This window comes from Cetorhinus maximus, unplaced genomic scaffold, assembly GCF_964194155.1.
Source record: "Cetorhinus maximus unplaced genomic scaffold, sCetMax3.hap1.1 HAP1_SCAFFOLD_390, whole genome shotgun sequence".
In the NCBI taxonomy this organism is placed as follows: domain Eukaryota; kingdom Metazoa; phylum Chordata; class Chondrichthyes; order Lamniformes; family Cetorhinidae; genus Cetorhinus; species Cetorhinus maximus.
Window position 1 is genome coordinate 371,108 of NW_027596336.1, and position 15,290 is coordinate 386,397.

General features: G+C 52.6%; 1 protein-coding gene across 1 annotated transcript in view; it reads right to left on the bottom strand.

Moving 5' to 3' along the window:
- The window catches only part of LOC144673584 (follistatin-like), a 59,335-nt gene extending 46,311 nt beyond the window's left edge, over nucleotides 1-13,024 (bottom strand). The window contains exon 1 of the mRNA XM_078535337.1: nucleotides 12,894-13,024. Coding sequence (XP_078391463.1) covers nucleotides 12,894-12,909 — 16 coding nt within the window. The 5' untranslated portion in view covers nucleotides 12,910-13,024. The remainder of the gene's footprint in view (nucleotides 1-12,893) is intronic.
- Nucleotides 13,025-15,290: the final 2,266 nt, after the last annotated feature.

A 15,290-nucleotide genomic window follows, 5' to 3' on the forward strand; every position in this document is an offset into this window, starting at 1 on the left:
ACCCTGCATGACTCCCGCAAAGGTGGTTATTTTGACGTGACGTTCAAGCGGGTGGCAGACTGCGTCCGGCTCCTGAGGGTGTTCGAGGAGAAGAGAGACCTGCCGGAGATGAAGATCCTGACGGCGGAGCCGCACTTTTCTCTGCCGTTGCAACGGGAACGTGTGGTGATGGTGCATGTGTACAACCCCTTCGTCCCTGTTGCCGACGTGGTCACCTTCCTCACCAGGTACTTCGATAAGGTGGGGAGCGGCACCGAGATTCGAGACAACTTGGGGATCTGGACAGGCAAACGCCTGTTTAAGGTCACGCTAAAGACCGACGGTAAGGGAGCCATTTTCCACCCTCCTTCCAGTTTCGCTATCGGGGGAAACCGTGGCTACCTGGTCTACGCTGGGCAACCCAAGCATTGTCGCTCATGCGGCAAGGCTGGTCATGTGGCGGCCAACTGCAGCGCCTCCCTCTGCAAGATCTGCAAACAGGAAGGGCACCAGACAAAAGACTGCAAACAGGCCAAGTGCTGCAACCTGTGTGGCGAGGCAGGTCACCTCTACAGGACCTGCCCCAAACGCTGCCGTACTTACGCACAGGCAGCCAAAGCCGACCAGGGGGAAGCAGAAGAAATGTTTCGTGTCACTCCAACCACCAAGGCCCCCAGGGAGCTCAACGGGACAAAGGAGGACACAGAGAGAGACAAGGTGGAGAAAGAGATTGAGGCAACAGAGAGCCAATCAACAGCACTAACCCCTGAACCTCCCAGTCCTCAGGACAGCGAATCAATGGAGGAGGAGGCAGCAGTGGAAAAGCAGCAGGGGGAGTGGCGGACGGTGAAGAACAAGAAAAGTAAGAGGGAGCGAAGAAGAAGCAAAGGCGTTTCCCAGAGAAGCGGCAAGAGGCGTCTCCCATCCGACACGGATGACAAGGGCAGCAGCTCTTCGGATGATGAAGTGCCAGAGCGGCACCGACAGAAGAGGCGGCAAAGCTCCAGGGCGTTGGAGGACGAGACACCCGAGCTCCAGAAAATTGGAGACAACAAGGAGACCAGCGCACCCCAACTTTGCCTGCAACCTGAGGAGGCCAGTGCACCACAGCCCCTGGAATCTGGGAGCAGTGAGGCAATCATCGCACCCCAGCTCCAGGAAGCCGGGAACAGCAACACCCCAGAGGGGGTGAGTTTTGGAGAAGCTTCTCCAGCAAAGGTCATCTCAAAACCCGCTCTCTACGTGAACCTCCAGATGCCACCGGAGCAGAACACGGCCAAGGAGATCTACCTCAGCCCATCCAAAGTGAAGGAATTTGAGCTCACTACGGGTATGAAGGAGCAGACTAAAGGTCTGGGACTCTCAGAGACAGTGGGTTTGGTAGGAGAATAAATGCTTTAAAATGGGTTTAAAGATTGTATCCATAAATGTGCGTAGCATTAAATCTACTACGCGATGTGTTGCGACCTTGGACTACCTAGCCAAGGTCAAAGCTGACCTGTTGTTTCTGCAGGAGTGTGCGATACCGCACCTCAGCTCCTACAGGCAATGGTCACGATGGTGGTCCCACGGGCCATCGATCTGGTCGGGCGGAAACGACTCTCGTTCCTCCGGCCTGGGTATTCTGCTGCGGGGAGGCAACTTCACCGTCTCCGAGGTCAAGGAGGTGGTGGGCGGGCGACTCCTCGTAGCAGACGTAATGTACAAGAACGCTCCACTCCGGTTAATTAACGTGTATGGCCCGGCACAAGGGGCTGAGCGGCTGGAGGTTTTTCAGCAGCTCCCACTGCTGCTGACGACCTCCAGGCCGGTCATTCTGGGCGGGGACTTCAACTGCATCATCGATGCGGCTGGACGATCCGGCAGGGCCGGCAGCAGATTGGACGCTACGTCCAGATCCCTGATGGAAACAGTTAAGGATGCCAAGCTGCACGACGTCTTCAGCAACCCTGCAGACGGAGCGCAGCGTAGATACACCTGGTCGCGGCCAGACGGGTCCATTCGTTCCAGGATAGACTTCCTGTTTGTGTCCCGTGCATTCACAGTCAGATCCACCGAGGTCAAGCCGGTGTTCTTCTCTGACCACTGCCTCCTACTGGCGGACTGCCACTTGGAGAAGGACCTGAGGGTGGGCAGGGGGGCATGGAAGCTAAATGTGCAACTGCTGACCCCAGAGAACATTGAGGAGCTCAAGAGGGATTACAAAGGTTGGAGAACCGTGAAACCCCTCTTTGAGTCCCTGACACACTGGTGGGAAGTGATCAAGGGAAGCATCAAGAGGTTTTTCATCCGCAAAGGCACCCAGAAAGCTAGAAAGGAACAGAGGGAAATGTCCCGACTCCAGAAAAAGATGCAGAATCTGCTCCGGCTGCAGTCGATGGGGGTCGATGTCAAGGAGGAGCTCCAAGAGGTGAAGGGCCAGCAAGCCTCGCACTTTGCCTCGGAGGCCTCCAAGATCATCTTCCGTTCCAGGGTCCGCTCCGTGGAGCAGGATGAGACGTGCTCACGTTTCTTCTTCCGAAAGGTACACAGAGAGCGCTCTGTGATCAGCAGCCTGAAGGAAGAAGACGGCTCAGTAAAGTCATCACGGTCCGACATTCTGAGGATCAGCAAATCCTTTTATGCCGGACTGTATGACGTGAAGCCCACGGACAGCACGGCCTCCCAGTCCTTCCTGTCCTCTATCACGGAGGTCTTAGACCACAGTACGCGGGAGAGCCTAGACAAACCGCTAACTCCTGACGAACTGACTAAGGCCCTCGAGTCCTTCGAGAAGAGTAAAACCCCCGGAAGCGACGGCTTGCCGGCGGAGTTGTATTCGGCTCTGTGGGACTTGATCGGCCCAGACCTGCTAGGGGTGTACGAGAGTATGCTCCTGGCCGGTAGTATGTCAGAATCCATGAGGAAAGGCATCATCACCCTCATCTACAAGCACAAGGGGGAAAGGGAGGAAATTAGAAATTGGCGACCCATTTCACTGTTGAATATGGACTATAAGATTCTGTCCAAGGTCATCGCCAATCGGGTCAAATCCGCTCTGGAATTGGTGATTCACCCTGACCAGACCTGCTCTGTGCCAGGCAGGAAGATCTCTGACAGCCTGGCGCTGCTCAGGGATACGATTGCCTATGTACAGGACAGGGGTGTGGATACCTGCCTCATCAGCTTGGATCAGGAGAAGGCCTTTGACAGAATATCGCACACCTACATGGGGGATGTGCTCTCCAAAATGGGGTTTGGGGAGGGAATTCGAAATTGGATCCAACTGCTCTACACTAACATCAGTAGCGCAGTCTCAATCAATGGGTGGGAAACAGATAGCTTTCCGATTAAATCTGGAGTCAGGCAGGGCTGTCCTCTCTCGCCTGTCCTTTTCGTGTGCTGCATAGAACCCTTTGCCGAGTCCATCAGGAAGGATCCGGGCATAAGAGGAGTGACGATCCCAGGCAGTGGAGGCACTCAGGTAAAAGCCTCCCTGTACATGGACGACGTCGCCGTCTTCTGCTCGGATCCGCTGTCGGTGCGCAGACTGATGCACATCTGCGACCAGTTCGAACTGGCCTCGGGAGCCAAGGTAAATCGTGGGAAGAGCGAGGCCATGTTCTTTGGGAACTGGGCTGACCGATCCTTTGTCCCCTTCACTGTCAGGGCTGACGGCCTGAAGGTGCTGGGGATATGGTTCGGAGGGACCGGGGCATGCGTTAGAAACTGGAAGGAGCGAGTGGCTATGGTGAAAAGGAAACTGGGCATGTGGGAGCGACGCTCCCTCTCCATTGCGGGTAAGAACCTGGTCATCAGGTGTGAGGTACTCTCGCTGTTGCTGTACGTGGCACAGGTCTGGCCCATTCCAGACTCCTGCGCGATGGCGATCACTCGAGCCATCTTCCGCTTTATCTGGAGGTCGAAAATGGATCGTGTCCGCAGGGACGCGATGTACAAGCCTCTAGATAAAGGGGGAAAAAACGTGCCCAACATCGCCCTCATACTGATGGCCACCTTTGTGTGTGGCTGCATCAAGCGGTGCGTAGACCCTCAGTACGCAAACACCAAGTGTCACTACGTGCTGAGGTTCTACCTGTCCCCGGTGTTGCGAAGGATGGGTCTGGCCACGCTGCCGCGGAACGCTCCAAGTAGTTGGACCGTGCCGTACCACCTGTCCCTGGTGGAAAAATTTATGCAGAAAAACACCTTTGACCACAAGTCCATCAGGCAGTGGTCAGCACGTAACGTCCTAGAGGCCCTGAGGGATAAGGAGAGGGTGGACCCTGTGGGATGGTTCCCCGAGCAGACTGTCAAAGTCATTTGGCAGAATGCCTCATCGCCAGAACTTTCCAACAAGCACCAAGACGTAGCTTGGCTGGTGGTGAGAAAGGCCCTCCCCGTCAGATCCTTCCTACACGCCAGGAAGCTCACCCCCTCTGCACGTTGCCCTCGAGGTGGCTGCGGTGGGGAAGAGACCGTTGTTCACCTCCTTGTGGATTGTGCCTTTGCAAAGAAAGTCTGGAGAGAGATGCAGTGGTTGCTGTCGAGGTTCATCCCGAGCAGTTCTGTGACACAGGACTCTGTGCTCTACGGGCTGTTCCCAGGGACACACACCGAGACAAACATCAACTGCAGCTGGAGGATCATCAACTCGGTGAACGAGGCGCTTTGGTCTGCCCGAAACTTGTTGGTCTTCCAGCGCAAAGAGTTGTCCCCGACCGATTGTTGCGGACTGGCACAATCCAAAGTCCAGGACTACGTGCTGAGGGACGCACTAAAGCTTGGGGCAGCTGCCGCAAAGGCGCAATGGGGAAGGGTCGCTGTCTAAGACCTTTCTACCACAGCGCACCGAGAGACTGGGAACTGTTTAGAGCCCCTCGGGCTGTACAGATCAAAATGAAAGAGGTTGGAGGTCTCGCTTCTCGGCCTTTTGGCTAAGATCAAGTGTTGCAGGGGCGACACCATGGTCCTGCCAAGGCAAGGTCGGGATGGAAGGGCTATAACCAATCGCAATCCAAATCCATACCGTGGGTTACCTATCACCGTCCGAGTCACGGTGAACCACAGCGAAGGAGGATCACCTATGGATCGGGGCTTCTTCACCAGGAGGATCCTGTTGAAGGCGTGCGGCTTCCAAGCTCCGGAGATCTTCACCCTGCATGACTCCCGCAAAGGTGGTTATTTTGACGTGACGTTCAAGCGGGTGGCAGACTGCGTCCGGCTCCTGAGGGTGTTCGAGGAGAAGAGAGACCTGCCGGAGATGAAGATCCTGACGGCGGAGCCGCACTTTTCTCTGCCGTTGCAACGGGAACGTGTGGTGATGGTGCATGTGTACAACCCCTTCGTCCCTGTTGCCGACGTGGTCACCTTCCTCACCAGGTACTTCGATAAGGTGGGGAGCGGCACCGAGATTCGAGACGACTTGGGGATCTGGACAGGCAAACGCCTGTTTAAGGTCACGCTAAAGACCGACGGTAAGGGAGCCATTTTCCACCCTCCTTCCAGTTTCGCTATCGGGGGAAACCGTGGCTACCTGGTCTACGCTGGGCAACCCAAGCATTGTCGCTCATGCGGCAAGGCTGGTCATGTGGCGGCCAACTGCAGCGCCTCCCTCTGCAAGATCTGCAAACAGGAAGGGCACCAGACAAAAGACTGCAAACAGGCCAAGTGCTGCAACCTGTGTGGCGAGGCAGGTCACCTCTACAGGACCTGCCCCAAACGCTGCCGTACTTACGCACAGGCAGCCAAAGCCGACCAGGGGGAAGCAGAAGAAATGTTTCGTGTCACTCCAACCACCAAGGCCCCCAGGGAGCTCAACGGGACAAAGGAGGACACAGAGAGAGACAAGGTGGAGAAAGAGATTGAGGCAACAGAGAGCCAATCAGCAGCACTACCCCCTGTACCTCCCAGTCCTCAGGACAGCGAATCAATGGAGGAGGAGGCAGCAGTGGAAAAGCAGCAGGGGGAGTGGCGGACGGTGAAGAACAAGAAAAGTAAGAAGGAGCGAAGAAGAAGCAAAGGCATTTCCCAGAGAAACGGCAAGAGGCGTCTCCCATCCGACACGGATGACAGGGGCAGCAGCTCTTCGGACGATGAAGTGCCAGGGCGGCACCGACAGAAGAGGCGGCAAAGCTCCAGGGCGTTGGAGGACGAGACACCCGAGCTCCAGAAAATTGGAGACAACAAGGAGACCAGCGCACCCCAACTTTGCCTGCAACCTGAGGAGGCCAGTGCACCACAGCCCCTGGAATCTGGGAGCAGTGAGGCAATCATCGCTCGCCAGCTCCAGGAAGCCGGAAACAGCAACACCCCAGAGGGGGTGAGTTTTGGAGAAGCTTCTCCAGCAAAGGTCATCTCAAAACCCACTCTCTACGTGAACCTCCAGATGCCACTGGAGCAGAACACGGCCAAGGAGATCTACCTCAGCCCATCCAAAGTGAAGGAATTTGAGCTCACTACGGGTATGAAGGAGCAGACTAAAGGTCTGGGACTCTCAGAGACAGTGGGTTTGGTAGGAGAATAAATGCTTTAAAATGGGTTTAAAGATTGTATCCATAAATGTGCGTAGCATTAAATCTACTATGCGATGTGTTGCGACCTTGGACTACCTAGCCAAGGTCAAAGCTGACCTGTTGTTTCTGCAGGAGTGTGCGATACCGCACCTCAGCTCCTACAGGCAATGGTCACGATGGTGGTCCCACGGGCCATCGATCTGGTCGGGCGGAAACGACTCTCGTTCCTCCGGCCTGGGTATTCTGCTGCGGGGAGGCAACTTCACCGTCTCCAAGGTCAAGGAGGTGGTGGGCGGGCGACTCCTCGTAGCAGACGTAATGTACAAGAACGCTCCACTCCGGTTAATTAACGTGTATGGCCCGGCACAAGGGGCTGAGCGGCTGGAGGTTTTTCAGCAGCTCCCACTGCTGCTGGCGACCTCCAGGCCGGTCATTCTGGGCGGGGACTTCAACTGCATCATCGATGCGGCTGGACGATCCGGCAGGGCCGGCAGCAGATTGGACGCTACGTCCAGATCCCTGATGGAAACAGTTAAGGATGCCAAGCTGCACGACGTCTTCAGCAACCCTGCAGACGGAGCGCAGCGTAGATACACCTGGTCGCGGCCAGACGGGTCCATTCATTCCAGGATAGACTTCCTGTTTGTGTCCCGTGCATTCACAGTCAGATCCACCGAGGTCAAGCCGGTGTTCTTCTCTGACCACTGCCTCCTTCTGGCGGACTGCCACTTGGAGAAGGACCTGAGGGTGGGCAGGGGGGCATGGAAGCTAAATGTGCAACTGCTGACCCCAGAGAACATTGAGGAGCTCAAGAGGGATTACAAAGGTTGGAGAACCGTGAAACCCCTCTTTGAGTCCCTGACACACTGGTGGGAAGCGATCAAGGGAAGCATCAAGAGGTTTTTCATCCTCAAAGGCACCCAGAAAGCTAGAAAGGAACAGAGGGAAATGTCCCGACTCCAGAAAAAGATGCAGAACCTGCTCCGGCTGCAGTCGATGGGGGTCGATGTCAAGGAGGAGCTCCAAGAGGTGAAGGGCCAGCAAGCCTCGCACTTTGCCTCGGAGGCCTCCAAGATCATCTTCCGTTCCAGAGTCCGCTCCGTGGAGCAGGATGAGACGTGCTCACGTTTCTTCTTCCAAAAGGTACACAGAGAGCGCTCTGTGATCAGCAGCCTGAAGGAAGAAGACGGCTCAGTAAAGTCATCACGGTCCGACATTCTGAGGATCAGCAAATCCTTTTATGCCGGATTGTATGACGTGAAGCCCACGGACAGCACGGCCTCCCAGTCCTTCCTGTCCTCTAACACGGAGGTCTTAGACCACAGTACGCGGGAGAGCCTGGACAAACCGCTAACTCCTGATGAACTGACTAAGGCCCTCGAGTCCTTCGAGAAGAGTAAAACCCCCGGAAGCGACGGCTTGCCGGCGGAGTTGTATTCGGCTCTGTGGGACTTGATCGGCCCAGACCTGCTAGGAGTGTACGAGAGTATGCTCCTGGCCGGTAGTATGTCAGAATCCATGAGGAAAGGCATCATCACCCTCATCTACAAGCACAAGGGGGAAAGGGAGGAAATTAGAAATTGGCGACCCATTTCACTGTTGAATGTGGACTATAAGATTCTGTCCAAGGTCATCGCCAATCGGGTCAAATCCGCTCTGGAATTGGTGATTCACCCTGACCAGACCTGCTCTGTGCCAGGCAGGAAGATCTCTGACAGCCTGGTGCTGCTCAGGGATACGATTGCCTATGTACAGGACAGGGGTGTGGATACCTGCCTCATCAGCTTGGATCAGGAGAAGGCCTTTGACAGAATATCGCACACCTACATGGGGGATGTGCTCTCCAAAATGGGGTTTGGGGAGGGAATTCGAAATTGGATCCAACTGCTCTACACTAACATCAGTAGCGCAGTCTCAATCAATGGGTGGGAAACAGATAGCTTTCCGATTAAATCTGGAGTCAGGCAGGGCTGTCCTCTCTCGCCTGTCCTTTTCGTGTGCTGCATAGAACCCTTTGCCGAGTCCATCAGGAAGGATCCGGGCATAAGAGGAGTGACGATCCCAGGCAGTGGAGGCACTCAGGTAAAAGCCTCCCTGTACATGGACGACGTCGCCGTCTTCTGCTCGGATCCGCTGTCGGTGCGCAGACTGATGCACATCTGCGACCAGTTCGAACTGGCCTCGGGAGCCAAGGTAAATCGTGGGAAGAGCGAGGCCATGTTCTTTGGGAACTGGGCTGACCGATCCTTTGTCCCCTTCACTGTCAGGGCTGACGGCCTGAAGGTGCTGGGGATATGGTTCGGAGGGACCGGGGCATGCGTTAGAAACTGGAAGGAGCGAGTGGCTATGGTGAAAAGGAAACTGGGCATGTGGGAGCGACGCTCCCTCTCCATTGCGGGAAAGAACCTGGTCATCAGGTGTGAGGTACTCTCGCTGTTGCTGTATGTGGCACAGGTCTGGCCCATTCCAGACTCCTGCGCGATGGCGATCACTCGAGCCATCTTCCGCTTTATCTGGAGGTCGAAAATGGATCGTGTCCGCAGGGACGCGATGTACAAGCCTCTAGATAAAGGGGGAAAAAACATGCCCAACATCGCCCTCATACTGATGGCCACCTTTGTGTGTGGCTGCATCAAGCGGTGCGTAGACCCTCAGTACACAAACACCAAGTGTCACTACGTGCTGAGGTTCTACCTGTCCCCGGTGTTGCGAAGGATGGGTCTGGCCACGCTGCCGCGGAACGCTCCAAGTAGTTGGACCGTGCCGTACCACCTGTCCCTGGTGGAAAAATTTATGCAGAAAAACACCTTTGACCACAAGTCCATCAGGCAGTGGTCAGCACGTAACGTCCTAGAGGCCCTGAGGGAAAAGGAGAGGGTGGACCCTGTGGGATGGTTCCTCGAGCAGACTGTCAAAGTCATTTGGCAGAATGCCTCATCGCCAGAACTTTCCAACAAGCACCAAGACGTAGCTTGGCTGGTGGTGAGAAAGGCCCTCCCCGTCAGATCCTTCCTACACGCCAGGAGGCTCACCCCCTCTGCACGTTGCCCTCGAGGTGGCTGTGGTGGGGAAGAGACCGTTGTTCACCTCCTTGTGGATTGTGCCTTTGCAAAGAAAGTCTGGAGAGAGATGCAGTGGTTGCTGTCGAGGTTCATCCCGAGCAGTTCTGTGACACAGGACTCTGTGCTCTACGGGCTGTTCCCAGGGACACACACCGAGACAAACATCAACTGCAGCTGGAGGATCATCAACTCGGTGAAAGACGCGCTTTGGTCTGCCCGAAACTTGTTGGTCTTCCAGCACAAAGAGTTGTCCCCGACCGATTGTTGCGGACTGGCACAATCCAAAGTCCAGGACTACGTGCTGAGGGACGCACTAAAGCTTGGGGCAGCTGCCGCAAAGGCGCAATGGGGAAGGGTCGCTGTCTAAGACCTTTCTACCACAGCGCACCGAGAGACTGGGAACTGTTTAGAGCCCCTCGGGCTGTACAGATCAAAATGAAAGGCTGTAAATGATTGTAATATTGTTTGTACTGATGCACCTGGTGATACATTTTGTAAAAGTTTAACCTGGATTGTACCCTTGTAATGTTGTTTTTGAAATGGTTTGGAATGTGATTGAAGATATTTTATGAATAAAGTATATTTTTACAAAAAAAAAGGTTGGAGGTCATGGGGTTGTCGGGGAGCGAGGGCCAGCAGCAAGGCAGGGCGGCTCTCAGTGGAACCCCCTTCCCGATGTCAGATTGCTCAATCGGGTACTGACTGCCTGATGAGGGACAGTCCCTGGGAGCCCGCAAGCAAACCTGACGGTTTGGTTTTTTGGTAAGACCCCGCCTGCCGCTGGTTGAATACCAATGGTAGCAGGATGGCCTCAATTGGCAGTGGGCACGAATGCCGTACATGAGCCTTCCAGCCATGGAATTGGTGCAGAGGTGGAAAGGTGGCAGGGTTCCCATGCACCACTCTCCCGCCTGGTTAAATGCGGTTAATTAAATAATTTATTAAATGCCTCCAAACTCACCTTGAGGGAGAGTAATTAAATTCCACCCCTAGAGACTTGAACCTACAGCCTTCTGACTCAGAGACAAAAGTTCTACCAACTGAACCACATGACCTGCTATATTGAAAATATTTGTATATTTTTGATTGGATGATTAATTTGAATGAGTATATATTACGGTTTTTAGTTATTGCAAATGCTTTATGCAGTCACTTTGCCATTGTGATGCCATGCTTGTGGAATTATTTTTGATTCAACTGATAAGCTCGCTCACAGATATGTTATTCTATGTGCTTAAAGCACCCTCTATGGGTAGGTTAATAAATGCAATTACAGAAACTTCTTTTTACACCAAATAAATACAGCCAAAATACATTTCAGCAACAATTTACCTGCTGTATTTATGGGAATTATTTATCTTTTATCTTGTTACCTTGTGTAAATTGTCAATGCTCTAATTTATTTCAATGTCTGCGATAGTCTAAATATTCAGCTATTCTAACAATAGATTTCAAATTTGAAATAAAATTATTTAATGGAAAAACGACATCCCTGTTAATCTAAGGCTAACAGCAATTTAAAACAATCTCTGTTGTAACATGTCTTTAAGGAATAGCAGTATGACATCACTAGAAGGGCATGTAAGGGCATTTAGTGTCATGCAAATTCACTTTTGCTTTTGAGCAGAGCACACACGCAGAGCACACACACACACACACACACACACAGCTCTGCTGCTGATGCCTTCAAGCTTTCTACCCTTGTATGATTGTTCCCATGCGCCTAGTCTAAACAAATGAACCCACAATGTGGTTACACATTTCCTTATGATCGATTGGTACTTATATCATTATAACACCATAACATGGTGCTCAGTGGTGGTCAAACAATCTGGCAGCAAGATTAAGACAGATACGAAGGACATGGTGAATAGCCTTAGCTCGTGCTACATGGCATGAGATGACCCTCAACGCTCTGGTCAGACTGCAAAGGAGTCGCAGCGTCAGAGTGTGTTGAAATCGCAGCATGGCGATTGCACAGAAAAGCTTTGAAGACACAGTGCAGAGACAGTGCTCAACTAAAGAACTGATAAGCAGGCGGATCCTTTGTGGTGAGATTGCAGCACATAGCCTATCACAAAACAAAAACAGAATTACCTGGAAAAATTCAGCAGGTCTGGCAGCATCGGTGGAGAAGAAATCAGTTAACGTTTCGAGTCTTCATGACCCTTCGGCAGAACTGAGTATAGTTAGGAGAAAGGTGAAATATAAGCTGGTCTAAGGTGGGGGGGCAGGGGGAGAGAGAAGTTGAGGGTGTGGTGATTGTGGAGATAAGCAAGCAGTGATAGGCAGAGACAAAAGGATCAAAGAGGTGTTGAAGGTGGTGATATTGTCTAAGAAAAGTGCTAATTAAGAATGGAAGACAGGATACTCAAGGTACAGCTCTAGTGGGGGTGGGGTGGAAAGACTAACAAAGTTTTAGTTTTAGATTTAAAAATAATGGAAATAGGTGGGGGAAAAAAGGGAGAAAAAAAAAAAAATTCCATTATTTTTAAATCTAAAACTAAAACTTTGTTAGTCTTTCCACCCCACCCCAACTAGAGCTGTACCTTGAGTATCCTGTCTTCCATTCTTAATTAGCACTTTTCTTAGACAATATCACCACCTTCAACACCTCTTTGATCCTTTTGTCTCTGCCTATCACTGCTTGCTTATCTCCACAATCACCACACCCTCAACTTCTCTCTCCCCCCGCCCCCCCACCTTAGACCAGCTTATATTTCACCTTTCTCCTAACTATACTCAGTTCTGCCGAAGGGTCATGAAGACTCGAAACGTTAACTGATTTCTTCTCCACCGATGCTGCCAGACCTGCTGAGTTTTTCCAGGTAATTCTGTTTTTGTTTTGGATTTCCAGCATCCGCAGTAGCTTTTAGCTTTTTGTTTTTAGCACATATCCTATCAGTGTTTATAGCGAGGCAGTGGTGTAATGGTATTGTCACCAGACTATTACTCCAGATACTCAGGGTAATGCTCTGGGGATAAAAACAAAAAACTACTGCGGATGCTGGAAATCCAAAACAAAAACAGAATTACCTGGAAAAACTCAGCAGGTCTGGCAGCATCGGTGGATAAGAAAAGAGTCGACGTTTCGAGTCCACATGACCCTTCTCATGTGGACTCAAAACGTCGACTCTTTTCTTCTCCACCGATGCTGCCAGACCTGCTGAGTTTTTCCAGGTAATTCTGTTTTTGTAATGCTCTGGGGACCTGGGTTCAAATCCTGTCACGGCAAATGGTGAATTTGAATTCAATTTAAAAAGGAAATCTGGAATTAAAAGTCTAATGATGACCATGAAGCCATGTTGATTGTGTGGTTCACTAATGCCCTTTAGGGAAGGAAATCTGCTGTCCTTACCTGGTCTGGCCTGCATGTGACTCCAGACCCACAGCAATGTGGTTGGCTTTTCGAAATGGCCTAGCAAGCCAAGTCAGTTCTCAGGGGCTATTAGGGATGGGCAATAAATGCTGGCCCAGCTAGTGATGCCCACATCCTGTGAATAAATGAAAAAAAAAAGTTGTGAGTGGAACAGCATATTGGGAGGGCCAAAAAGGGGATTGCTCAGTTGGGAAAGACAAGTGACCAGGGTGTGGGCTGGATTGATAGTGAGTGAGGGAGAGTCCAGCAAAAAAAGACCCTCAGAAAAATCAGGCCAGAGAAGATTAAGATTATAACGGTTGGAGCTTTGGAAAAGCATGCAAAAGCAGCTACAGTGATCTACATCCCAGGTACTACAGAGGAAGGTCAAAGGGATATTGTCAGAATGTCCGCAAAATTCCCCCAGTTTGAATTGGGATGCAGCTGACCTACTATCTGAATTCAAAGTTTTTGAACAGTGTACAGAGCTATGGTTGCTTGATTCAGGTGTGTCTGAAACAGACAAGCAAGCAATAAAAATTTGCCTATCAATTGGAAATGAAGGTCTACACAGTCTGAACACATCGCGATTAACAGCAGAAGAGCTGAAGGATCCCCAAAAGATATGGCCCTGAATTTTGCCCTCGGGGTGTGCCCTAAGTTGGCGCAGCTGGAAGCAGATGTAAAACTCGCTCCCAGCTGAGTTCATGCTGTGGACGCAATCTTACGCTGGGTGGCCAATTAAGGCCCCCCCAGCGTGAAACGCGACAGCCGGATGAACATGAAAAACGGAAGAGGCAGCTCCCTGAAGGCTGCCAGGAATTGTGGGAGAGGCTGAGGGGGCTGTCTAGAAGCTTTTCAAGAAGCGTCCTGGTGTGCAGTCGTGGTCTCTGGTGGTCATGGATGGCGGGAGGGCAAGTTGGGTGGGGCATTCTGCCCCCCGTTTCTCAGATGAGTGCCTGGGAGTTCTGGTCGAGGAGGTCAGCGCCAGGTGACATATCTTAATACCCAGGGACGGCAAGAGGAGGCCACCCCACCTGACCAAGAAGGCCTGGACAGAGGTCGCCGCCTAGGTCAGTGGGCACAACGTGGTGTGCCGCACATGGATTCAGTGCCGCAAAAGGTTCAACGATCTGCTGCAGTCAACAAGGGTAAGTGCAGAAATGGCATGGACCTGCGCAGAGAACTTTAGTCGGGTGCCCATTGCTCGGAACATTCAGGGGTCTAAGAGTGTGTATGTCGACTGGCACTGAAGCCTCTGCCAAGGCTGGGATGTCAGCACAACTGGCCTCAGTGCACTGCAGGGTGAGATATGCGATAGTGACACGGCCTGCCGAATGCCCAGGTGGGAGGGCAGGTGGGAACCAGGAAAGGACCTTCAGAGAGACGGAGCAATGATGAGGCTATTTTTCCCTGTCAGGAGAAGAGGATACATAATGCTGTGGAGCACCGCAGAACGGGTGGAGGAGTGCCCACTCTGTGTTTCCTCACAAAGCACGAGAGCAATGCACTGGAGCTGGGAATTCACCGGCCAGTTTGCTCCTCCGGTTGCAGTGAGGCGGGGGTCTCGGATGAAGGCAAGAGTGCAGGTGATAGATGCATGTGTGGTGGGTACTGGAAGCATAATGGGCTCCTCTCATCAGAAACTGAACTGTCGTAGCCAGAGAGCCCATTGAAGCTCCAATGCAATGGCGCCATGCAACAGCTCTCCACTGTCTTCTTAGCCCGCCTAGCATGCATAGTGACCTTGATGATTGAATGTACCGATCTTTTGCCTTCCTCCCGCAGATGCGCCCTCCATAGGAGCCGCTGGTGACCTTGAGGACCTCCCATTGAGCTCCGAGGAAAGCAGCATACCTACACCAGTGTCACACTGTCTCTCTGAACCAGGCACCAGCGCAGATACTCACATGTTGCTGGGAATTAGGTATTCGGCTCCGTGGGTAATGCATAGCGGTCAGGGCACATCACACTCACATGAGGAGCTGGCAGAGGCAGAGAAGTCCCAGGGGGCCGACAGTGGGAGCACAGCTGGAGACCAAGGCCATGCTACGTCCGAGGCGATGATGAGCCTCTGGAGTTGTACATCAGGCGGCAGATGCTGGGTGTCCAACGGGATATGCAGGAAGAACTGATGAAGATCCATGAGGGTCTACGTGCCATGGTCTCCATCATGGAGGAGTCCATGCGGTGCGTTGACCCTTAACACCAAGCGGCACAACCTCCTCTATTGAAAGAGTGGTGACTCTCATGGAGAGGCAGCTTCAGGAGCAGACTCAGGGGTTCCCTGGGGTTGTACTTGTGCCTGCAAGCCCTCACACAGACAGTGACCACAGAAGGTCACCTAGTCTCTCTGCTAGGTCCCCATCCATCAATGGTGAGCAGGGAGGTGCAAAC